The sequence below is a fragment of the Malus domestica genome, chromosome 12 (genome assembly GCF_042453785.1).
Source record: "Malus domestica chromosome 12, GDT2T_hap1".
In the NCBI taxonomy this organism is placed as follows: Eukaryota; Viridiplantae; Streptophyta; class Magnoliopsida; order Rosales; family Rosaceae; genus Malus; species Malus domestica.
The window spans coordinates 15,084,277-15,110,753 of record NC_091672.1 but is presented as its reverse complement, the minus strand read 5'-3'; the positions used below and the strand labels follow the sequence as shown (position 1 = coordinate 15,110,753).

Genomic DNA, 26,477 nt, shown 5'->3' with positions numbered 1-26,477 from the left:
GAATAGACAAAGAACTGGAATCTGACTGTGAGCATGGTACAACCTTTTCACTGTCCAACACCGAGGTAAATAAAGGTAAAATTCGCACTATATCAGAATCATTGAGCAATCACAAAGTTGACCCAGAAAAAATAAAAGAATAAAAAAAATCTAGGACAATAACTTATTACGATAAATATTTTTTTTTTCCGTTTGATTGGTAATGTAAATAAAAGGAATGTTTCTTCGAAACAGTTATTTTGAGATCTTGCTTTGACAATGTTTTATTGCACGAACACTTTCTGAAAGTAAATTTCTTTAATCAAACGTTGAGACATTATATTTAGGAAAATGTTAGGAGAATTTTATCTTTTGTACCATATTTGTGTATCATTTGACGTTATGACATTAGATGATGATTATGTGCATACCAATATGGTATCAATATGTGATTTCCATAATATTACTCGTATATTTAATGTCATGATTGTCATCTTTGATTAGTATTTATTATTCAAAATAGAAAAAGAGTTTTTTTTTTTTTTTTGTTGTTGTTGGAATTACAACTAAATAAGTATATGATTTTGTTTCGAAATTCATGAAAGAGATTTCCATCCTTACATGTAAGTAGTCGATCTAACTATAAAAAAACAAATGGCTTGTTTTATTATCATTTCACATATTGTTGAAAACATCTTACATACTTAATACATCCTACATTTGCTTTTTCAATTAAAATTTTATCTTTATATACCTCACATATTTTCCTATAATACCCTCACACCTCATGCTCTCAACTTAAACCCCACATTTCCTACATATACCCCACGTTTTTTTACATATTTTAGGTGCATATACATACTTTAGTTTTTTCGTTTTTTTACACCTTACAATTATGAGGTGATTTCTATGTTGCTTTTCCTCCCTTTCAAAGAATGAAGATTTAGATTTGAGAATTCATCATCGTTGTAGCAAAAAGGATCTAAAAATGCATATAACAGGTTCTGCATTAACTTCATGAATACTATTTGTTTGTACCATACTTAGGGCCTCCGTATTTAGATCTCGTATAAATACTCGGGGGACTCAAATGTAATTATGTAATAAATAAAGGTGCAAATATGTAATAAGTGAGGAGCCCTTATTCTATAAAAGGACTCCTCACTCTCCTCATTAAGGAGGCCAATTCTAGGCCTAACCCTCACCCTCTCAAAGCCTCACTCTCAGAGGCTCTCTCCCTCACAATCCTCTCAGAGAAATACAAGATCAGTGTGGACGTAGCCCAATTGGGGTGAACCACAATACATCTTGTGTTATTTACTTTCTTGCAGATTCACGGTCGGATTTACGTTGTTCCAAGACCCCTCTGGTTTTGTACATCAACATTTGGCGCCGTCTGTGGGAAATGACACAAAAAAATTACGTTGGTTCTCTTTCAATTTTTCACCTCCACCGTGAATCTGCACAACCCAAGATCGTACTGAAGCATGTTGGTGATGTACGTAAGGACGCCACTGGCGACGAGGGTGAGACCCTGGCACACCAAACACTCCCCTATCACACCAAACTACTCACCCTATCGTTTATTCTCCACCGTCCGATCAACGTATTCAATCATTGTAACCGCTGATCAAAAGCAATGGCTCCGTTCAAGCTCCAGGACTACTAGTCGATATTGTGATTGAAGAAGGTCTCCTCCTCGCTATTTATGCTCTCCACGATATTCCCGTTCTCCACCTCCATGCCGTGCAAGATCTCGATCTCACAGCCGTGGTTATTATTCTCCTCCAAAATGAATGGCTTATTCCAGGGAGACAGAGTTATGGCGACGATGGCTCTACGAGACCCAACGACTAAGCAAGCAAGCATGGCTTCAGCTATTCTTTATCTGTCCAAACCATCTCCTCTGCAGGTTCAGCTTCATGTTTCTCAATGTCGACGACGATGACAGCAAAATGGAAAGCTCATGCATACCTCCACCGTGTTTCAGCAGCTGATCTCTCCCATCAGCACAGCCACATAAATTGGCCAAAAGATTGAATATCAGCTCTGTTACACGCTTTTTGGGTTTTACAAGCTCAAGCTCGATGATCTAGAAGACTACACCGGATTTAACGACTTTAATTCGGTTTCTCCCCCACGGGCATGCATTTATTAGAATGTAGAGTGCAGATTTGATAGCTTTCCCAGGTCAATTCCGCCGACGAATAACGCCGGGAATGGGAATCCAACCCATCAACCAGAAGCAGACCAACATGCATTTATTAGAATGTGGAGTGCAGATTTGACAGCTTTCCTAGGTCGATTCCGCCGACGAACAACGCCGGGAATGGGAATCCAACCCATCAACCAGAAGCAGACCAACATGCATTTATTAGAATGTGGAGTGCAGATTTGACAGCTTTCCCAGGTCGATTCCGCCGACGAACAACACCGAGAATGGGAATCCAACCCATCAGCCAGAAGCAGACCGTTGCTAAAGCTGCACAGGACTCCAATCATGCTCAAGGACAATATTAGAACCAGGGACAAGCTTAAACACCACGGCCAGGTCGTTTACGCTGTTGGTTTCCAAAGTTCTGAGGGATATCGGGGTTGTGGCGAAGCTGATGAGCTATGAGGCTGTTATTCTAAGACCATGACGATCTTCTCTTACAAATCCTTGGGGTCCTTGCCGGTGACTGTGAAACCCACCGAGACGCAGATCCCGAGAATCTACTTCACCGTTTCCCGCGAGCTCCTTCGGCCATGGATCGGTTCCTTATAACCTTGGCGATCTTTATGACGTCATCAAGGGAGATGTTGCTGCTGTGCTTGAAGAGGTGGTGATCCATATGGAAAGGGAATGGGAGAGCACCAACAGGATCGTCCAAAAGTCTCTCCGTCAATAAAGGCTGTCCAAGCAGCTGTCACTTTAGAGAAAGGAATATTGCCCTTAATCATGTCATCAAGCGACATATCCAAAGCAGTCGCTCATGGAGAAAAGCTGAGACAGGAAGCAGAAAGCAAAAGAGAAAAGCCGAGTGGGAAATAAAAGCAAAAGAGAGAGGCGCAGTGGGAAACAAAAGCGAAAGCAAAGCAGAAAAAAAAAATGAGAAAAAGCAGAAAGTAAAAGAGAGGTTTTCCTCTGCGAGAGCACATGGGCACACTGCAAAAGCAAGGAATAAACACCCACATTGCAAAAACAAGGAATAAACACCCCACCAGAATGATGTGATTTACTTTTCTTATTTTTTAATGATGTAATTTATTTTTCGTATCTTTCGGAGATATCTGTATAACCCCATCAGAGGGTAATAATAAATAAATAAATAAATAAATAAATAAAGGGCAAGCCCAAAATAATGGGCTGGAATGTTATGTGAAGGGCAAAGGCCCATATGCCTAAAAGAGGCAGGCCCTCTATTATCACCAATCAGATGACCAAAAGTACATCCAATACTACAAAAAAATTATTCGGCACCCTGCCGCTATTATCACCAACCAGGTGATCAAAAGTACGCCTAGTACTCCAAAATTATTTGGCAGCCTGCCGCTATTATCACCAACCAGGTGATCAAAAGTACGCCCAGTACTCCAAAATTATTCGGCAGCCTGCCGCTATTATCACCCACTAGGTGATCAAAAGTACGTCCAGTACTTCAAAATTATACATGAGCATCACTCATGTCATTCATACATAAACATTCATGAGCATCACTCATGACAATCATACATAAAAATTCATGACCATCATTCATGTCAACATTCATGAGCATCACTCATGTTAAACATTCATGAGCATCACTCATGTCAATCTAGCTTCAAAAAGCTTCATTTACAGAGCTCTAGCTTCAAAAGCTTCACTTGCAAAGCTTCACCTACAAAGCTTCAGTGCAGTGTATACAAATACCGCCTTCGAACAACCGCCACTTCGGCCCATACATGGATTCAATTTGAAGTCTCCAGCCAACAGACTTTATTGACCAAAGACTTGGGGGACTACATTATGTACCATATATTGGGCCTCAACTGGGCCTCATGAAAAATACTTGAGGGACTTAGCCCATTATTTATGTATTGAGGAGCGAGCCCTTATTCTATAAAATGGACTTTCTCACTTTCATTAGAGGGCACCCATTATTCATGTATTGAGGAGCAAGCCCTTATTTTATAAAAGGGATTCCCTCACCTTCATTAGAGAGCATCGCCACCTGCTGAGCAACCTCCTCACTTCGAGCATCACTCCTAACCCATCACTTATGTATTGAGAAGCGATCCCTTATTCTATAAAAGGGACCCCCTCACCATCATTAGAGAACATCGCCACTTGCTGAGCAACCGCCTCGCCGTAAGCATCGACTCTAGCCCATCATTTATGTATTAAGGAGTGAGCTCTTATTCTATAAAAAGGACTCCCTCACCTTCAACACCACAAGCCGAGCCAACCAAGGCAACATAAGCCACAAGCTAAGCAGCCTCGCAACATATGCTACTTCTAGTTGAGCATCATTTCATATTGGGCACCGCCTCATATTGAGTATCAGTTCTAGACAACATCTAGTTACTTCGGCCCACACATAGGCTGAATTTCAAGTCTCCAGCCAAAAGACTCTCTTGACTGAAGACTTGGGGGACTACTGTTTGTACCATACTTAGGGCCTTCGTATTTAGATCTCGTATCGAGACTCAAATGTAATTATGTAATAAATGAAAGGGAAAATATGTAATAAGTGAGAAGTCTTTATTTTATAAAATGACTCATCACTCTCCTCATTAGGCCTGACCTCACCCTCTCAAAGCCTCACTCTCAGAGGCTCTCTCCCTCACAATCCTCTCAGAGAAATACAATATCAGTGTGGACGTAGCCCAAATATTGGGGTAAACCACGATACATCTTGTGTTATTTACTTTCTTGCAGATTCACGGTTGGATTTACGTTGTTCCAAGACACCTCTGGTTTTGTGCATCAACACTATTTTTGGGTTGCTTCATACTTTCCCAGAGGCTACTCTTTGATAATGGTTCTACTTTTGAACACACTAGTACAAAAACATGTTTGCACGACGCAGCAAATTTCGTCGCGCAAAGTAGCTTTGCGCGACGACACTTTGAGCAACGAAGGAATGCGTTGCGCAAAGTTGTTTTGCGCGACAAAGGTGCACCTACGTCGCGCAAAACAGCTTTGTGTGACTTATTCCTTCGTCGCGCAAAGCTACTTTGTGTGATGTTGGCTGCGTCGCGCAAGATTTTGGTGTCAACCAAGAATGCTTTACCTCCCAACTTTGCGCGACGTATGTGGTGTTGCGCAAAGTGGACGATTTTTTTTATAAAATAACCACACATAGGAGCCTTTTTCTGCACACTCAACCTCTCTCTTTCACTCTCTTTCAGACTTTCTATCTCTCTCAACCCTCACCATCTTCACCTTCAGGTATTGTATTTATTTGATTAATTAATTAGCTATTTATTAATTACATTTATGTTTGGATTTTTTTATTTTTGTGTATTTATGTTTTTCTTTAATTATCTTTGTCAATTCTAGCTTATTTTTAACAAGTTGAGTTTTTGATTTTGAACAATTGAATGAGTAGAATGAATGACTAGGAGTATGAAGGATTTTGATAGGTTTAGGGAAACAAAAGCTAAGAAACTTCATACTGCTCAGTTAACTTGATCTAATTTAGGGATAGATTGATGTGTGTTAAAAAATGGATAGATTTCATTTCTCACCAAATTGGGAGGAGGAAACTAGAATGTTAGAGATTTAGAGAAGAAGCCAATTTATAGCTTTGTCAAACCACTGTTCTATTACGTGGTTAGTAATCATTTTAGGTGTAGTCTCTACCCTTTACGATTTAGAATACATGGTCTCATCATATAGGTCCTTATACAATAATTTTAAGGCAGGAGTGGAAGCGGTAAACAATAAGTTAAAACTGTGGAACATAGAAATTTTGGGTGATGTCAATACGGAATCGTCCCTTTTTTTGGTTTAGAAGGATTAATAGTTTGTATCTATTTTATTTAGTTTCATTAATTATTGTGATTTAATTTATTTGTATGCACATATTTTTGTACATCAAGTACAAAATTGTTTTGTGTTTTACAAAGTTAATACTACTAACTTCGTACACTTTTTTCAAGAAAAGCTTAGTTTTCCGTTTGAGAATTAGTTGGATTTCATGTATGGATGCGAAAGCATGACTACGGTCTAATTAATTCTTAAATTATCCCATTTTTTGGACAATTTGGGAATGCATATTTATGTGTTGTAGTTTGCGGTTCACGGATTAGGTTTTGATAGTGGAAATTTAGGTATCCACTTGTGTAAATATTTTAAATTGACTATCGAATCATTTCGTTGTATTCATATAGGGTCAAGGAGTATAGCTCTAAAAATTCATCAAAATCGGAGTTAAAATAACTGTTAAATCGTGATTTTTCGTTTATAACCGTCGAAAAGTTTTGTCCCATTACTTGATCTCTAAATGTTTGTTTTTTGAGATTTTTGGCGTATGTGATCTCGAGGTATATACAAACAAGTTTGACGGTTTGATCGTTGAAACTAATTTCGTACAATGTGTTTCTCATCAAGTTCAATGGTATATATTTTTAGTAAGTAGATTTTAATTTATTTATTTTGTACTCATAAGCAAAAGGGCAAAAGAAAAGCAAAATGAGAGAAAAACAAAAAAAACAAAAACAAAAACAAAACAAAACAAAAAAGCACTTTGTGCGACGTAGGTACACTTGCGTCGCGAAAAAAAAAAGCACTTTGCATGAAGTAGGTACACCTGCGTCGTGCAAAACAGCTTTGTGCGACGTAGCGCAAAGTGCTTTTTTTTTTTTTGCCTTTTGCTTTTCTTTTGGGGTTCTTGCATTGCCTTTTTTTGTGGTATCTACTTGTTTAAATATTTTAAATTGACGATCAAATTATTTAATTGTATTCATATAGGGTTAAAGAGTGTAGCTCTAAAAAATCATCAAAATCGGAGTTAAAACTACCATTAAATCGGGCTTTTTCGTTTATAACCGTCAAAAAGTTTTATATCGTTACTTGATCTCTGAATGTTTGTTTTTTGCGATTTTTGGCGTATGCGATCTCGAAGCATATACAAACAAGTTTGACAGTTGGATCGTTGAAACTAGTTTCGTACAATGCATATCCCAACAAAATAATAGATTTACTAATACTTGGAGTTTATTTATACTTCTATTAGGTATAACATAAGATTTTGTGGTATCCACTTGTGTAAATGTTTTAAATGGACGATCGAATTAGTTCATTGTATTCATATAGGGTTAAGGAATGTAGCTGTAAAAAATCATCAAAATCAGAGTTTAAATAATCGTTAAATCATGATTTTTCATTTATAGCCGTAAAAAAGGTTTGTCCCGTTACTTGATATTTGAATGTTTGTTTTTTGTAATTTTTGGCAAATGCGATCTCGAAGCATATACAAACAAGTTTGACGGTTGGATCGTTGAAACTAGTTTCGTAGAATGTGTATCGCATCAAAACAATAGATTCACTAACACTTGGAGTTTATCTATACTTTCATTAAGTATAACATAAGATTTTATGGTATCCACTAGTGTAAATATTTTAAATTGACGATCGAATTAGTTCATTGTATTCATATAGGATCAAGAAGTATAGTTGTTAAAAATAATCAAAATCGGAGTTAAAACTACCGTTAAATCGTGATTTTTCGTTTATAACCATCGAAAAGTTTTGTCCCGTTACTTGATCTATGAATGTTTGTTTGTTGCAATTTTTGGCATATGAGATCTCGAAGTATATACAAACAAGTTTGACGGTTGAATTGTTGAAATTAGTTTCGTAGAATGTGTATCGTATCAAAACGATAGATTTTAATATAATCATACATTGTGACAAAGAAAAAAGAGTAATCATACATAATTAAAAACATTTGAAGGAGGTGGGAGATTAAAATTTGGAGGGCTGCCAAAATTTTGGCATGGCGCCCAAAATCTCCTCTTCATTTCTCTATCGCAGCTTCTCTCCCTTTCCTCTTCAGAAATTTCCAAGCGCCTCCACCCCTGCATACCCGAGCCCAATTCCATCGTTTTTTTTTGTTTCTGCTACCAACCCTAGGTTTTTCTTCACTTCTTCTTCTCTGCCTGTGTTCCACCCCGCGCCTCCCTCTCCCTCACTCTCAGTCAGTCATCATCATTCACACCACTTTCTCTCGCAGCCTTGCAAACCCTCACAGGTTGCAGCCTTGCATCCTCGCAACCCCGCAACCTTGCCATTAAGCACTTGACCACCTCACTGTCTCGACAGCCATTGCAGAGGTAAAAATTAGCTGCCCTTTTCCCCCAATTTCATAGGTCTCTGTTTTTTTAAGTTAATTAATTTCTTATCGCAGAGCCCACCTTAATTTCTCATATATATTTGTTCAGTTATTTAATTGTAATCTCTAACTCTGTGCGAATTATGAGAAAAGATCCGTTTGTTATGCACTTTAATCAAGCATTTGTACCTTAATATGGGTTATAGAATGCGGCAAGAGGTCATAGAATGCTGCATGCACATTAGAAGAGATTAAACCAACCTTGTTTGATGAATGACTATAATAAAAATATTTTTTTATGTTGATGGGACAAAATTGGGAAGAACCCATCATCACTTTCACATACACACACCTTTTTTATGTTATACTCAGAAGATAAATTAAATTGAGTACCTTAATTTGGGTTCTGAAACCGACCAATTACAAAAGCATGTGCATTATTCTCCAATTCTCCATGTGTATAATTCATGGTGCCCCTAATCCCTCCTACTCCAATCCTCCATTTGATTCAAAGCTTGTTTTAGTTTCTGTGCTTGTACCATGGTGTTTGGGGATCTTTATGATGCCATCTTTGTGTAATATTCTCCCTATTGTCCCAAAAAAGGAAACTAAATTTTGTTTACCTTAATTGGGGGAAGGCGCAGATTGAATCATTGAAGTGGAGCAGTAGTTTGGTGACTGAGTGCAGGGGATGGAGGTTTTATTCCTTTGGTTGGGCATTTAGGATTGATTATACATTCAATTTCATGTATAAAAAAAAATTCTTGATTGGAATTTGAGTTAAGATGTGTTTAAATTTGTATAAGATTGTCTAAATTTAGTTACTTTCGGTGCTGAATTATGTTATAGGTTTCCTACAAGTGGCTGAGTTGAACTTACGTGGTGTCTTTGAATGCTGCAAAGAGGTATATGAACTGTCTCAAAGCTTGTGGGTTGCATTTCTGGTTTACAAGTGATTAAAAGTTGTTTTGTATAGGTTACTCCAGGAGTTTGTTGAAAAGCATGAAAATGGGTTTAAAGTGGTGTATGTTTTGGCTGGCTGGTTGAAGAGCAATCCTTCAAACTACCATATAAGGCTTGTTTCTAGGCCTAAATGTACAGGTGACATTTAATTGTATACTAGTATGTATGTTTACTTGTGCTGATATATATTCAAGTAAAATCTAATAGGGTTAGGGAGCATCCAATTATATTCCTTTTAAAAAGAACATTATGATCTTAAATCAATGGTAATCTTCCTGGTTATATTAGATGCAATAGAACATGTTAAAAGAGTGAGAGAAGTAGTTTGGAGGGTTAGAAACACTTCCAATCTGTTTGTTATATCAGCTTATTGTATGGTTTTTAATGTGCATTATGTTCTAGTGGGGCTCTTATTTCTGCTTCCCATCTGTTTGTTATATCAGCTTCTTGTACGCAATTTTACAGGACAACATTGCACTTATTGTTATATTAGGAATGGTGGAAAATGAGGGCTCCTCTGATGGCAATCGACCTACAATTTGTGTCGTACTGTGTCTATTTCAAATTTTACAGCCTTATATCCTAAATTCTCGAATGCTGACTGCTGACACAATTGTCCCTTTCGGCCACAGTCAAATACCCATTTACATGCAAATGTAAAAAATCTAGACATAAAATTGTTGCAGGTGCTGTGTGTAAAATGCAACTCTTCCTTCTGTTAGTTTTGTGTTTAAGGAGCAGAATTAACTTAATTTGCTTCTTTGTTGATGCAAGGTTGTAACCCTTATCCATGCACTTGAGAAAATTTCCAAGTTGAAGATTCCTTTGCTGATTTGAACTCTGTGCCTCAGAGGTTAGCCTTCTGTTGTTACTAACTGGCTTCTGACACTATGGTGAAAGAATTGATAGACTCCCTGATTTTCCATTTACAATTTTGTGTACTCCTTTATTGATCCATGTTTCTCTTCAACTAATATACCTAACTAGAAATATTAATGTTTATGTATTGATAAATCGGGCATATTGCAGACAGTCAAGCTTTCTCATTCATTGAATCTGGTAAGGCCAATGTATCCCTACTGATTGATTCTTTGCACCTTTTATTTTTTTTTAATTCTTAACTCCTCCTAAACATTTTGCATTGCTACTTAGTTGCTTCCTTCTTGCAAGGATTTGAAATCTGGAGAGCTTTTGGTTTTTGTGATCAATTTCAAGTGAAAAGTTTTTTTTTTCCTTTGCAGGTAAGTGCATATGCAACTCTTTTTCAGTCCCATGGGGTCGAGGATCACCAACGTGAGAAGATGAATCCTAAAACCAAGGAGCCTTTGTTCACCAACTTTACACCATTCTTCTTTGGAAACTATTTGTTGTAGTTTTTTCTTTTTTGTTCGAACATCTTGTATGTACATTTTCATATATTTATAATTAAATACTTTTTTTGGTTATTAATTATTGTTTATAATTTAATTACAATATTTATAAAAAATTAAATAAAAAATATTTTTGCCAAAAAAAAAAGGGTTTGCGCGACGCATGTCCCTAAGTCGCGCAAAGCCTTTTTGCGCAACGCAGCCTACGTTGCGCAAAGTCACTTTGGACGACGCAGCCTACGTCGCGCAAAGAGGCTTTGTGCGACGCATGTTTCTTCTTCATCATGCAAACCCATCTGTCACTGCCTTGGCGCGACGGTTAATGCGCGACGAAGGTTTGTTGCGCTAAGTTTTGTGCAACGTTTTTTTTACTTTGCGCGACAAAGGACCTGCGTCGCGCAAAGTGTTTTTTGTACTAGTGACAACTTGGCATATCTAAAAATCAACTGCGGTCCAATAACTGAGTATAATAAACCAAAATGTTGATTATGGTTTTGTTCTACAATAGAGGGTGAGAGTGGTTTTGAGAGTTCAAGAAAAATTAATTTTGAGATATACACGTTAAAAGTGATTTGAAGTGTATTTAGAAGTTTTTAAAGTTTTTAAAAGCCTTATGAGGTCGAAATTGTCGTTGCATATTAGGGTATATTAGTCATTGAAATTAAATTTTAATGTGGCTGATCTGAACATTTCTTACATAACCTGCTAACCCTACCCAATACAACAACAAAATAACAAGTTTCGGATCAACACATTAACTAATGGGGTCATTATCTGGTCGTATGTTAACAAGTTTATCCGCGGGTAACCCGTTTCAACCCGATAAGAAAAAAGTTAGTTCGATAATTTTAAACTACTAAAATTCATAATAATTAATGTAAAAGTATGAAAATAATATACAAACGCTCATGATTACATCCTCTACGCTTAGACGATGGTTACAACGTCATTTAGATTTGCAAAACCCTCTAAACCCTCATGAATAGTGTTTAATGTTTGAAAGAAAAATGTAATAAAGAAAATATACAATCACTTGTAATGTCAAACTTTACAATTTTCATTGGTCAACACCATAATCCATAAACCTTAGATTTATATTTAACAATCGATTATCATTTTCGCTCTATTCTTCTCACTGGATTTCGTTTTGCAGATTTTCTTTTTCGAAAACATGATCTTTTAGCGGATACAGAAAAATGAACAGTTCAGATCATGGATATCAAGTTTCGATATTTATAGTTAACTAAAATATGAGTCGATATTTTATAGCTTCTAGAGACTTTATAAACTCCGAGAATATTTTCACTAATCGTAAAAATTTGAATGTGATATCAACTATCCGAACTGTTCATTTTTTTGCATCCGCTAATAGATCATGTTTTCAAAAAAATAAAAATCTGAAAAAATAAAAATCGTTTAGAAGAATGAAGCTTATATGTAAACGACACTCAACGATTAATTTTAAATCTATGGTTTATGGGATTGTGGTAGCGAATTTAGGAGTTGGCCTCTTCAGAAAAGTTGTAGAGCTTACGACCGTTTGTATATATATATATATATATATATTTGTCACACTTCTGCATTATTTTAAAAAAAAACCTTAGTACAACATTGGCCATAGGATTTATGTGAGATTAAATCCTTACCGTTGCATTCTTTGACCTCACTTACGTTTTTAGTATTATGTTTTTCATTTGATTATTTATTAATTTAAAATATACTTTATTTAACGTGTCGGTTTATATTACCCGTTAAAAGTAACGAGTCAAGTTCTGGTTGGGTCATATTGCAGGTTCATTTAACGGGTGTTACACGGCACAACCTGTTGCAATATCGGACATGTCATGAAAACAACACGAACATGTACGGAAAACACGAAACGAATGTCAGGTTAGTAACTTAGTGGGGGTGCTAATAAAAAAATGAAAAATTGTAAAGTAGTCGTTCTGATGTAGACGAAGCCAACTTCAATTTGTATACATAATGGAGTAAAAACAAAATCAATTTTTTCCCATTTAATCAAATACTAACTATTAACTTTACATGGAAACTCAATGGAGAGATTCAGAGAATATCTCCTAGTAAGTAAAAATTCAAATTCACGAAAATTAATTTGATTCCTTTTTCCATTTTGGTGTCCTCGTTGATCCATGTGACTGGACGTCTCTCTCATATATTATACACGTTGTTTCTCACATCGTTTAGGAGGAGACAAAGCAAATAACGTACCTGGGTGCCAAGCAATTGCAAAAACCAGGGCTTTGCAGTTATATTGTAGTGATTATCTTGTGGTTTGTACTGACAAGATAAACAACCAACGAGTCAATGGCTACAAGAGGCTTAGTGCTCTATCTTCTCTCAAGTTTCTCTGTGGCTGTCTTCTCTGTGTTCTTCATCTCTCACCAATATGATTCCTACTCTCCCCAAATCGGCCTTTCCAATTCTCTCAGTTCCAATCTCTCCCACTTCTCCACCACCGATAAAACGTGGCCTGTAACTCTCTCTCTCTCTCTCTCTCTCTCTCTCAGTTTTCTGTGTTTCTGTATGTGTGGCGCGCACACATCCAGACGCCTTTGTATGTGTGGAAAACATGAAGTGTTGCTTAATGGATAAAGGGTTTGTTTTGTTCTTTGAATGCAGGAATTGAAGTTCAGTTGGAGGCTTGTGCTGGCAACAGTGATTGGATTTCTGGGTTCGGCATGTGGGACGGTGGGAGGAGTAGGAGGGGGTGGAATATTTGTTCCTATGCTTACTTTGATTGTTGGATTTGATACCAAGTCTGCTGCTGCCCTCTCTAAATGTAATTTCACTTCTGTCTCTACCAATTCCTTTTTCCTATTTTTGCTCTGCATATTTTGAGTTTCAAAAACTACCCTTTGCCTTTGCTTTCCATTGAGTTCATGATGTCAAAGTTTTTATTTAAAACATGTAAAATGAATTCCAACCCATTTATAGTCAACATAGAATACCAATTAAATCCGAAAGGATTTTCGCCCTCTGGTGGTGTATATCCTTTATAGATGTTTTAGCCTTTGGATTAAAATAAACGAAAAAGTGTGTCAATGTGTCATGACTTAAAATAATGCGAAAGTGTGAAAGCCATTACTCAGTTAGTTTTTGGTATGATTTTAATTTAAAACAACATTGATATCCAAAAGAGTGGGTACTTGATTGGTGCCTTTCTGTCTCCCATTTGTGTCTCTCCCAAATTCTGAATTTTTTCCCTTAACTTTATCTTCTACTTGTGTGTGGTGTAATATATTACTTAATTGTGAATAATGTATATTTAATTTAATTAAACAATTTGGTTTGGATTGGATTGGATTGGATTGGATGATGCAGGTATGATAATGGGGGCATCAGCATCATCAGTGTGGTACAATCTGAGAGTGCCTCATCCAACAAAAGAAGTGCCAATCATAGACTATGATTTGGCCCTTCTCTTTCAGCCCATGCTCATGCTTGGCATCACCTTGGGTGTTGCTCTCAGTGTCGTCTTCCCCTACTGGCTCATCACTGTCCTCATCATTATTCTCTTCCTCGGTCCGTAAAAAGTTATTCACTACTTCTTACCCAACCCAATTTCATATCTTATTTTAATTTATTAAATTTCTTATCTTTTGCTCTTTCTAATTGTATCAGGGACTTCATCAAGGTCTTGTTTTAAGGGGGCTGAGATGTGGAAGGAAGAGACTATTTTAAAGGTCAGAATTCTTTTACAATTTAGACTGCTAGTAGTTTAACGATGTTTACTCTTCGTTCATTCGTAGCCATCTGCGCTCCAAATTGAATGTTTAACATGTACCCTCCATAGGCTAAAAGATGGGTGCTAAATCTAAACTATTTGAAGATCATTATTGAAAGAGACTGATTTCATTGTGCATTCATTTCTGAATTTTTTTTGCAGAAAGAATATGCAAGGCAGCAAGAAGCTACAGTGAACTCTCGGGGCGAACGTGAGTCACAATTAGATCTGTGTTACTATGTGTGCGGACGCGTGCGTATTTACTTATTTTTTTTCTATTCCTGATATGGAAATCTACTGTGTTTTTCTGTGTAAGGTACAGTTCTAATTGATGCACAGTACGAGTCATTACTTCCAAGAGAAGAGAAGTCAATGATGGTGAGCAAAATACTGATAGCCCATAATTCTAAGTCTTCCATCTTCTAATCTCAAGTACTGAAAAAAGCCAACTTTTTTTTTTCTGTCTTCTTCAGCAAATACTGATGTTCAACCTTAGATGGGAAAGAGTGTTGGTGCTGGTAGCTTTATGGGTTCTTTTCCTACTTCTTCAAATCCTCAAGGCAAGTAATTCCCCTTTCTCTAATCTGAGGACTTAGACGCGGCATGGGCACAGGCCACCGTGGTGTACCTATGGTCCTATGCCAATCATACAATCCCATGTGCAGAGAACCTTATACATGATAGCATACGATTAACATGGGCCACTTTGGTGGCTGTGTACTCGTGAAATGTAAAGCTCTCACGTGATTGAATGATTTCTAAATGCTAATAAGTTAATACTTTTGAATTGAGTGCAGAATGATGTAACTGCTTGCAGTACATGGTATTGGGTCCTCTTCTGCTTACAGGTAGGAGAACATGTCCTACTAGATAATTGCCACAACTTGTTTCTCAACTCTATTCTGATAGGGACACCCTTTTAACCCCTTAATTTTTACAGTTATATTACCTCTTTTGTTCTGTTCTTTTTACCCCTTCTATTATTTTTATTTCTTTTCAGTTTCCCATAGCACTTGGAGTGTTTGGATATGAATCGGTGAAGCTGTGTAAAGAGTACAAGAAGAGAATGAGCGCAGGGAACACAGAGTCAATATGCGAGGCTTCGATCGCATGGACTCCAATTCACATTGCATTCTGTGCTCTATGTGGAATCTTGGGAGGCACTGTTGGGGGCTTACTTGGATCAGGTGGAGGTTTCGTTCTTGGCCCTCTCCTGCTTGAGATAGGTGTCATCCCACAGGTATCAACAATAATGTTTACCTAGTCAATCCCAATTGAGTGTAACTACACAGTACAAGTAAATTTCTATGATTGTTACTGTTTGCATGAACAGGTTGCTAGTGCAACCGCCACATTCGTGATGACATTCTCGGCATCATTATCGGTCGTGGAGTTCTACTTGCTCAAGAGGTTTCCAATTCCATATGGTATAGCTTTTTTTCTGGTCTCATTTATTACTTGGTTAGCAAGCAATGGTAATTTCTTTTATTCCTGATGTAAATTCCTTTTGCAGCTATATACCTCACAAGTGTTTCGATCTTGGCTGGCTTCTGGGGACAGTTCCTTGTACGAAGAGTTGTCTCGATTCTAAAGAGAGCATCAATCATCGTATTCATCCTCTCTGGTGTCATCTTTGCTAGCGCTATCACAATGGGTAAAAACATTTTTTTTTCCTTTTCAAACCTAAAATCTCGTGTTCCTGTTACTTTATAACCATCGGTGTCCTAATTCCTTGTTTGTGTGTGTTTTTTTTCAGGTGTAATCGGCATCAAGATGAGCCTCCAAATGATATCAAATCACGAGTTTATGGGATTCTTGGACTTCTGCAACAGTCAGTGATCGTTGGCTAAGATGCAGAATGATAGTATCCTAAGATATTCATCATAGGATTGTTGGCCAACACCCAGTTGACCAACCCGGATCGACATTGTTATGAAGAAATAATAAGGAAGTGTGGTTTTTCCTCTGGTCTAGGTTTGGTTGCTTGTTAGCTACTGGCTAACACATGAACCAAGTAAGTAGTGTTCGATTAAGTTTGCTTGTTAGCTCCTGGCTAACAACACATGAAAAATAAGTTTTCTATTTGTAGGGGTTAGGTTAAGTTGCATGTTAGCTACTGGCTAACAGCATCATCTCAATAAACCTCTTGTATTCCCTTTCTCTAGTTTTACAAATCAGTCTTAAATCTTGATAGGAGGTTTCGTCCTGATAGCTCATGAATGAATGTCAACCGTTAATTGTTGGATCAACGCTCTAATTGTATGTCTTTGTTATCCGTTGCAACACTTTTTAAGCAAATAGTGGCCTTGGAGCTCATTGACATAGAGCCAAATATGACTGCTTGGTTCTTAACTCACTTGAAGCCATGGTGGGAATTCCAATTATGAGAACTTGGACCACAAAAGTGCCAAGAAAAAAAAAACAACTTGGACCACAAAAGTGCTTCTCCCTTTGTCAGTGGAATTGGACATTTCTCCCTCTATTATTTGTGGGAGAGATGTTGGGAGAATAATCATAATAGACAAGTGGCTCAAATCTGTTGTTTGATTGTGGATGATTTTGAGCTTTTGTTTGAATGTTTTGCACGGCAAGATACTTATGTCTCAATGTACCTAAAACGCAAGATGGTAGATCACGTATGTATTGAAATGTTTGTGATTAGTGTGGTGAGGAAGGAAAAAGTAGATTTTTTTTTGGATCAAGAGTAGAATGTTTGTATTCAAGACAAAAGCACTTCCTGGCCACATGGGAGACCAAACGTTTTGTTATCACGTCTCTTTTGAATCAATTAACTTACAACTTCTCAAATCTAATTTGTATTCTTAAAACGAATCATCAAGAACTATTTTACCCCAGACTCGCATCTGAACAAAATTAGACAAAATTAGGATAAAAAGTTTGATTTGCATTCAAATTAGCAATATGACAACATTGACATTTGACACATACCACATTATTAATTTGTCTAATTTAACCTAGCATTAATATCATAATTATTTAAGAATGATACTTGCATCTTCGTTTTTACAAATATCATAGCTTCATTGTATAAATCACATAATTGAAACCATTTAATTTCTTAACCTTTATTTCAATATCACCCCTAAAAAAATCATTTGAATCGGGGATGATCATCCAAATGAATAGATGCAAATGTTATATAGTCAATTTGTTCCATACATATAGATGCATAAACAAACCCCGAGTCAAATGGTTTTAACGAAGATTAAGATATTCAACTGTTCCGTCGTGCATTCCCCTACGATACCAAAAAGTTATCTTTTGTGTTACTATAATTCCTAAGACTAAATCTCAAATTAAATTTCGAGTTTTACCAATAACATAAAGGAGGCTTGAAAAATAAAATATTATGGGAATTTTTATATTTCAAATTTGGTATTCAGTAGTACATGAATTGAATCACATTGAAATGAATATTTTCACAGACAAGTGCAGAGTGTTTGGCAACTGCGGCTGAAAGGATGTTCCCTTTATAATTGGAGCACCAAATTTCCCTATGCTCAGGTTCTATCATCCTCCTCCCAACCACAAAAAATAAGTTTGTAACTCGAGCCGGAAGCAGTCACACCTTGCCAGAAATTCCGCAGCCGAACAAAAAATCCAATGAAGAGGCATATTCCGTAGACAAAACTTATGCTACAACTCTACCTGGATGGATTACCTTCGGCTGCCAGGGAGGGTTTACTACTGGATGGGACATCTTTGACCCGTTTAGAATCGGAATTAATGGCGATATTTCCCACCCCTACCTCCATTGCCTCCCTCTCGTCTTTTTCCCTCTGGTTTTCTTCAGCCGTGTCACTGTCCACTCCTTGTTTTTTATCAGCAGCTATAGATGGTTCCAGTAGCCGAGGACCTGCATTGATCCATGGATGAACAAGGCACTGTGCAGCAGTAGGCCGTTTCTCAGGGACAAAGTCGAGGATGGGAACGAGGAAGTCAGTTAATTCACTTGCATCTTTCTCACTAAATTCGTACTTTTCTACCAGAACCTTATTCAGGGGCCAAAAACGCAAGCGACGAATGTGCCTCAAATCACCGTATCTATTAAAGTAATCTCTAGAATATCGACCACCTAAGGCAATCTGCACTTTACAAATTTAAGTTAGATGAAGTTCAGTTTAACTTCAATAGTGGGGTTTACAAATTTCTCACCTTTCGTGGCATCATTCCAAGAAGCTCCATCATCAATGCTAAGTGATCCTGAAAATATCGAGATAAGGTTACTGGGTTAACAAAATATAGACAAAGTAAAAAGCATCTGCCGAAGTTCAAATGCTTGATATCATTGAAGAAGTCAATATAATGAAGGACTCGCCGAAAAGTCGATAAGAAACTACAAAAGAGTACTCTATTTAACCCAAAAACACTAAAATATTCCCTCAATGCTCAAGCACTAACTGTCAACCAAGGCATGTAGAGAGAAATAATAAAATAAGTTAATAACAGCATAAGGCTATTGTAATCAATTGACAGCAGTCAGCAGATACCGATGAGTTACTATGGTCAGCCATCTTTTATTACAGTTCATACTCTAATATATTCATACGTAGAGATTCTCAACAACTGCTAACAATGCACTCCCCATGGCTATTTCTACCGATGCCAATATGAAGTTATTAATGTAGCAATCAAACTATAGGTACACTGTGAACAGAAAACATATATAGAGATGACGAAAATGTCTGAATACAAAGAGTAGGTTGAAGGAAGAAGGTATAGGGAAGGAGTATTAAAATGTTATTTGATGGCACAACTCCCTGTTCATTAAAATTATATCATGGTGAGCAGAGCACTCAATCATATATGCTTTTCGGAGGAATTCTTTTCCTATTTGTTTTCTTAAAAAACAGTTTCCGAAAGATTATTTCAATGTCACAAAACATGTCCATTCGTGTATCTTATTCTTGCCAACTGTACCATTAATCTCTTCTTACCAGCGGTTTACAGTACATTAGATGTATTTATTCAAACATATGAGAGCAGGTGGACAGCGGAAGAATAGAAAAATTGATTTGTCATTTCTAAATATGAAGTGTATGTTTTGATGGAATCATCATATGAACTCTTCCATGTGTGAGTGTGATAGCGAGAGTGCTTGCAAACAGAGCAAAAGTCAATTGGTGAATCTAATATCTAATAGATAAAGCATGAACTGAAAATTGTAGTTTATGGATACATCCATACCTCATCTCTGTCAAAGTTGTCACCACTGTGGGGATCAAAGAGTACATCACCAGTTGCAAGCTCAAAACAAATGCATGCAAAAGACCAAAGATCTGCCGAGGTTGAATATTTTGAGCCGAGGATCACCTCTGGACACCTATACTGTCTTGTTTGGATATCGTTTGTGAACTGTTTGTACGTCCAACATGCATTCCCAAAATCAACCAATTTGCACCTCAGGTCAATTGATGCCAACAACTTCTGCCTTGTAGTGCGATTGCCTCTCTTACTACCATGACTTCCTGGACGAGAGCCATTTGGCCCACCAGCATCTGATGATCTATTCGCATTGCCAGAACTAGTAGACTGGTCTTCAACAGAACGCACATTCAATCTTGTGTTAGGAGATGCCTCTACCTCAGTGGATGTTTCTACATCAGCATCAGCTTCATCTCTATCCACGCACTCTTGAGCTGCACGCTTCGCCTTTCTTCTAATCTTTTTCTTCTGGTTCCGACTCATATCCCCATTTAACGCTTTTGCATACCCTGACTCCGATGCATCCTTGTCTTTACCACCTGGAAGAATAAGAGGTGCTCTTGACTTTGTCGGATCCTTGAGCGGGTCTATCATTGACATCAACAAGATATTCTCTGGCTTCAAATCAGTGTGTATAATCGACAGCTGTCTGTGCAAATAATCCAATCCAACCAAAACATGATAACAAATCTCCTTAACCTTATGTAGTGGCACTCCCCGGTAATCACTATACTTAATAAGCGTCAACAGATTATCACCCAAGTACTCAAAAACCATACAAACATGTTGCCCATTCGGACCCGAATGCTTAAAATGGTCTAGAAGCTTCACCACGCATTTTTTATCACCTGGGTCTCCCTCTGCAATCTGTTTCAAGATGGTTATCTCATCCATGGCCGCCTCAGTGTAGTGGTCAGCACTCTTTTGCACTTTCAGAGCAACAAATCTCTGGCATTTTTGTGCAATTCAACACCCACCCAACAAAAACAAAACACATTTGTCATTAATCCTCCACTAATTTACTTAAAACTAAGCATGTCAAAGATAAAAAAAACCAAGAACAAGATTAAAATTTCAAATACTTTCCCCCACATTCTCAAACGCCTAATACCTACAACCTCAGATCAAAAAGCAATAAAACGCAGTGTCGTAAAAAGAGAAGAGAGAGGGAGAGAGGAGTACGGAGTGTTGGGTGTCACAGGCGAGCCAGACGGTGGAGAAATGGCCCCAGCCGAGCTTGGTCTGAACGGCATACCGTCCGCTCTTGAAAGTGTCGCCGATTCGGACGGCGTGGTAGCCACCGCGCCGGTAATCCTCGGTGCCTTCATCCTCCGACGTGTAGTCGCTGCTCTGACTCCGATCGTCGTCCTGTTTATCCCCCATCTTCTTCCTCTTCCTCCTCACCCGATCCACTCCAAAACCCGATCTTTCTAGGGTTTTTGGGTTCCCAATTGGAAATTGTGATTTGGCTATTGGTGAAATTCGAAATATATTTATTTACATGTATGTATGTGTGTGTGTGTATATAAATATAAAAGGGTTTGCCTGGATTACTGGGTCAAGAGAGTGTGAGAGTCTTCACAGTTTTGTCTTCAAGCGGCGGAGGGTTTACAGCTTTTCAAGCAAAAAATATGAGAAAATAAAAGAAAAAGAAGTGAAAATTGGGTTTTTGATGGTATTTCTTGAGGTTCAGTGAGATGTCATCTTCGTCGTCGTCATTTTTCAGCGATGATCATCATCCATCTCACCTCTGCTCAGCCACCTTTTTATTTTTCGTTTTCTTACAAGGAAAATTGGGTTTACTACTTTTTTTTACCCAAAATAAACCCAACTTAAATACTCTTTTATGGACCTCATCAAGGAATTCTCGACAACTTTGAGCTCGTTTGGAATTATTTTTCAAAAGCTGAATATGAATATAGAAGTTTAAATAATGCAGCAAACGCAAGAATAAATAATTATCGATGTCATCGAAATCACTAAAACAATGAAAACTATAAAGTCTTACCTCATGTGAAGTTACTGAAACATCGATTTCGTGTTCCATTCGTCAAAAACAATTTTTCTTAATCAACATGTTTGATAGTTGAGAAAATAAATAATATGCTAAATGTTGTAAACATTCCTAGTTTAAGTATGATTGTGTAAATCCTAGATAAGATTTGATTCTAGTTATCCTTTCCTATTACAACTTGTATTACTTGGAGGAGAAGGAATATCTTCTCTCCCTTTACTACTATAAATAAAGGCACAATGTAGGAGGGATAACAACACACACATTCCCCTACAATTCTACAAACACACATCTCTCTCCTCTCTCTCTCTGCCGCCGGCCCTAGTCCCTCTGTCAGATAAAATAGACCACAACACGTTATCAGCACGCTCCTACCGCTGCGCTTAGGAATCTGACGTTGGAGATTTTTTTTCTGCATCAAACCAGTTCATCCATATCATCACGCAATCAGGTTCTTTCCAAACAACGGCTTTTAACTCGATATTTTGCAAGCCCTGCTAGCATGAACATTCACCATGATGCATGACCCAACTTTACGTTTTACGTATTTTAGATTCTACATAAACTGTGTATGCTTCATAATCAAAATTGCTACAATTATGTGAATTTGATATTTGTCATGAATTGAATCCTACATATGTACATGCATTGAAACTATTATTTGCATATGCATCAACGTAAATATGTGATTCATTAAAATTATACATGCATATAATATAATTGAATTGAAGAAAAATATTTTTTTTGCGATTGGAAATTAGGGTTCTCGTCGAACCCGTGCCTTTGCAAGGCCGCAAGCCACCAGGCCCGCAGCCTGCGATGGCCCAACCCAAACCGAGAACCCAGGCCGCAAGCCTTGAACCGAAACGGTGCGTTTGAAGCACCTTGTCCCGACCTATGGCCTGAAGCCCAGGTCCTTGCCGTCGATTTTCCGACACCACACGACCTGCAGTTGTGCAAAATTGGACACCACCCATCGTTTTCACCAACGATTTCTAGAAATTCCAGAAGAATTTCATGGGTCTTCACTCGAATTCAATTGAATTCATTTGGATTTTTTTTCTTCCATCGACGTCGAGATCTCCTCTTCGTCGACAAACACCTGGTTCTTCGACTAACCATGGCTTGCTCGACCCTGGACACACCGCCTGCCATGGCGCCGTCCACTAATTCCGGTGTTCTTCCCCGGTGAACACACCCAGCTACGGCTGGGATGCCTTTTTGGACTCTTTCCCGAGCCCTACTCGGGCTCTGTCTCTCGGCCCGTGTAACAAAAGAAAAAAAAAACAATTTTTTGCTAGGCTCGCTTGCAGCGGCCCAGCCCGCAAAGAAAACAAATTTTTTTTATTTTCCTGGGCTCGCCTGCAGCGGCCCATACCGAAAAAAAAAAGAAATGATGATTTAGGGCTGCACACAGCAGCCCATTCCCTCTTCTCACCCCGTGGGCATGCAGCCTACACCCGAGGGTCCTCGGCCTATATTTTTAGGCCCCGAGATTTTATTATTTAATTTTTTTTAAAATAATATGGGTTTTTATTTTTTCACCCACACTTTAACTTGGCCCCGAATACCAAAAATAAATTAATTCACTTATCATTATACAATATCTCTGCATATATTCTTTGCATATTTGTTTGCATATATATTTGTGTTTGCCTGCAGGAATATATGAACCTGAAGTTCATAATTACTTTGAAACCCGAAGTTTCTTCTAAACATGCCTTGTTTGAAAACCCGAAGTTTTCACTTAAATATATCACCCATGAAAACCCGAAGTTTTTCATGCAAAATTAAACCAATACATGTCTATTAGAACCTGTATGTTCTACTCCTATGTGAATGGATTGATTTTTCTCCATTACACTAACCACATCTTGTCCATCTATTTTGTGATAGGAACATGTCGAATTTGAACAAACTCGACTTCACCGCTTTGGAGGTTTCTGGAAGGAACTACCTCAAGTGGGTTCAAGATGTGAAGCTCCACCTCACTGCAAAGAACTTGCGTCCTGCTATTGAAGAAGCAACAGATAAACCTGTTGGCGAAGCTGAAAAAGCCACTGCTATGATCTTCATCCGAAGACATATCCATGACGCTCTACAAACTGAGTACCTTGCTGAAGAGGATCCACGTGCATTATGGGTCGCTTTGGCTGATCGTTTCGATCACCAAAAGGACATATTCTTGCCTGAAGCAAGACACGACTGGCAGCACTTGCGCTTCCAAGACTTTAAGTCTGTGAATGAATATAATTCTGAAGTTTGTCGAATCCGATCACTTCTCAAGTTTTGCAATGAAACTTTGACTGAAGAGGATCTCCTGGAGAAGACCTACTCGACCTTCTCTGCTTCTAATATTGTCCTGCAGCAACAATATAGAGCTCAGAAGTTCACTAAGTTCTCGGATTTGATCTCTGTTTTACTTCTTGCTGAAAAGCAGAACCAGCTGTTGATGAAGAATCATCAAGCTCGACCTACTGGGGCTACTGCTGTGCCTGAAGCACATTATAGCACTAATCAGCACCCAAAACGCCAAAAGAGGCGTGGTAAGGGCGGCCAGAAGCCATCCCACCAAGGTCAACAGAGCCAAGGCCCATCCAAGGGAGGAAACAAAGCCCAGAAGCGCCCAAACCTCGCTCCCAAGGCCCCGAACTTCAAGAATAAGGGCAAAGCACCTGCCACAATGAATGACGATATGTGTTATAGTTGTGGTTCCAAGGACCATTGGTCCCGTATTTGCCGTGCTCCCAAGAAGGTTGTGGATGCATATCATTCTCGTCGTACGAAGTTTGAACCAAACTTCCTGCAAGTGGACGAACCGGAGACTACAAAGATGGAGGTTTCTGATTTTCAGGAGGATACCACTCCTATGGAAGATTAGAATCTTAGACATAGACTTATTTTTCAGTTAAAATAAGACAATTGGGGCCGAATTCCACCTTGTGGCCGAACCCCACCTTGTTTTTTGGTTGATTTTGAACAATTTTCCTTTATGTTTTGGATTATTAGTTGGCGATTTATTTTGGATATTAAGTTTTTTCCTTGAATAAATGAAATTATTTTGAATTGATACTTGTTTTTATAAACTTTTATGCATGTGACCGATTCAAATTAATTTTTCATTCTAGGTATGACTAGTGGGAAAGTTAGTTGTCTGGCAGATAGTGCAACCACGCATACTGTTTTGCGTGAACGCATCTATTTCACTAACTTCGTACCTAAGAATGCACCTCTGACAACCCTCTCAGGCCCATCCAACCTGATCGAAGGATACGGTAAGGCACGTATAATGTTGTCCAATGGTACAATCTTGACCATTGCTGAGGCACTCTATTCTCCACGTTCCGGAAGAACGTTACTAAGTTTCAAGGACATTAGAGATAACAATTACCACGCTGAAACCCACGTAGAAAACGGAGTTGAATTTATGTGCGTAACTTCCTACGAATATGGCCAGAAGCGTATTCTAGAGAAGATGGAGCGTAACCCGAGTGGTCTGTATACTACGACCATACGCCCCATAGAATGCCACTATGTGGCCGGCTCTACCACAGGGACCGGGCACGAAATTACACTTTGGCATGATCGTTTGGGACATCCTGGACGAATAGCGATGCGCCGTATCCTCAAAACTTCACACGGGCATCCACTAACCCGAAGCTTAGGTTCGATCCATGAAATTGCATGTCAAACATGTTCTATGGGAAAGCTTATTACTAAGCCTTCTTATGACAAGATTCGTTCGAATCCTCCCATTTTTCTACAACGGATTCAGGGGGACATTTGTGGACCGATTCAACCTCCCTGCGGACCATTTAGATATTTTATGGTTTTGGTTGACGCTTCTACACGTTGGTCACACGTGTGCTTGTTGTCCACAAGGAACGCTGCATTCTCCAAACTGTTGGCTCAGGTTATCAAGCTCAGGGCTCACCACCCTGATTATCCGATCAAATCTATTGGATTGGATAATGCTGGAGAATTCACATCTAAAACTTTTGATGACTATTGCATGTCAGTTGGGGTTGAAGTTGAACATCCTGTACCCCATGTTCACACCTAGAACGGCCTGGCAGAGGCTTTCATTAAGCGTTTACAAATGATTGCTCGATCGTTGGTCATACGTACCAAGCTCCCGATCGCTGCTTGGGGCCATGCAATATTGCACGCAGCAAAGTTGGTCCGCCTGAGGCCTGTTGCGACACAACCATTTAGTGCCCTTCAGTTGGTCACCGGATGCGAACCCGACATATCGCATCTGCGCGTTTTTGGTTGTGCGGTCTATGTGCCGATCTCGCCGCCCTTACGTACAAAAATGGGGCCTCAGCGAAGGATGGGAATCTATGTCGGATATGATTCTCCTTCGATTATTCGTTACTTAGAACCTTTGACAGACGATCTGTTTACAGCTCGTTTCGCGGAGTGTCACTTCTATGAGACAGTCTTCCCGTCGTTAGGGGGAGATAAGAACGTCAACGTTCCTAATGAACGACGCGAATTATCGTGGACGACTCCCACTTTGTCTCATTTAGATCCCCGCACCGCTCAGTCTGAAGCTGAAGTTCAGCGCATATTAGATCTCCAGAGCATAGCTCAGAGCATGCCAGATGCTTTCACCGATCTAGCGCGCGTGACAAGATCACATATTCCAGCTGCGAATACGCCTGCAAAGATGGATGTACCAAATGTACGACGGACTACCCTCCTGGAAGCCCGGGACGCCAATTCTGGTGATCCACGTACATTAGCGGCTAGCCAATCATCTGCCCCTACACAAAAGCGTGGCAGACCCCTTGGTTCAAAGGATTCACACCCCCGGAAGAGGAAAACCACGGCACAAGGTCCTGAAGAGCCTACCGTGAATCCGACTATCGCTTACT

At 38.6% G+C, this 26,477-nt stretch overlaps 3 protein-coding genes across 3 annotated transcripts; 2 read left to right on the top strand and 1 right to left on the bottom strand.

Moving 5' to 3' along the window:
• Positions 1-12,567: 12,567 nt before the first annotated feature.
• LOC103449926 (sulfite exporter TauE/SafE family protein 4) lies at positions 12,568-16,606 on the top strand. Its single transcript, XM_008389253.4, has 12 exons — positions 12,568-13,105; positions 13,253-13,412; positions 13,955-14,155; positions 14,255-14,316; positions 14,520-14,568; positions 14,680-14,735; positions 14,831-14,917; positions 15,155-15,205; positions 15,358-15,597; positions 15,691-15,784; positions 15,871-16,011; positions 16,114-16,606. Exons 1-12 carry the CDS (start codon positions 12,938-12,940, stop codon positions 16,194-16,196), a joined length of 1,392 nt encoding a protein of 463 aa, XP_008387475.3. The 5' UTR covers positions 12,568-12,937; the 3' UTR covers positions 16,197-16,606.
• Positions 16,607-17,718: 1,112 nt separating this feature from the next.
• On the bottom strand, positions 17,719-21,441 carry LOC139190042 (uncharacterized). Its single transcript, XM_070809740.1, has 4 exons — positions 20,766-21,441; positions 19,566-20,531; positions 18,534-18,581; positions 17,719-18,463 (listed from the first exon to the last, which is right to left on the bottom strand). Exons 1-4 carry the CDS (start codon positions 20,964-20,966, stop codon positions 18,023-18,025), a joined length of 1,656 nt encoding a protein of 551 aa, XP_070665841.1. The 5' UTR covers positions 20,967-21,441; the 3' UTR covers positions 17,719-18,022.
• Positions 21,442-21,683: 242 nt separating this feature from the next.
• LOC139189758 (uncharacterized) lies at positions 21,684-24,667 on the top strand. The gene is made up of 2 exons (XM_070808944.1): positions 21,684-22,048; positions 23,494-24,667. The coding sequence occupies exon 2, from the start codon at positions 23,498-23,500 to the stop codon at positions 24,476-24,478; it is 981 nt and encodes a 326-aa protein (XP_070665045.1). The 5' UTR covers positions 21,684-22,048; positions 23,494-23,497; the 3' UTR covers positions 24,479-24,667.
• Positions 24,668-26,477: the final 1,810 nt, after the last annotated feature.

Coding starts and splice junctions, on each gene's coding strand:
- LOC103449926 (XM_008389253.4), top strand. CDS start 12,938: ATGGCTACAAGAGGCTTAGTGCTCTATCTTCTCTCAAGTTTCTCTGTG. Junction 14,918..15,154: donor TACTTCTTCAAATCCTCAAG/GCAAGTAATTCC, acceptor AATTGAGTGCAG/AATGATGTAACTGCTTGCAG. Junction 15,206..15,357: donor GGGTCCTCTTCTGCTTACAG/GTAGGAGAACAT, acceptor ATTTCTTTTCAG/TTTCCCATAGCACTTGGAGT.
- LOC139190042 (XM_070809740.1), bottom strand. CDS start 20,966: ATGGGGGATAAACAGGACGACGATCGGAGTCAGAGCAGCGACTACACG. Junction 18,582..19,565: donor ACAACTTTGACAGAGATGAG/GTATGGATGTAT, acceptor CGATATTTTCAG/GATCACTTAGCATTGATGAT. Junction 18,464..18,533: donor TTGGAATGATGCCACGAAAG/GTGAGAAATTTG, acceptor TGTAAAGTGCAG/ATTGCCTTAGGTGGTCGATA.
- LOC139189758 (XM_070808944.1), top strand. CDS start 23,498: ATGTCGAATTTGAACAAACTCGACTTCACCGCTTTGGAGGTTTCTGGA.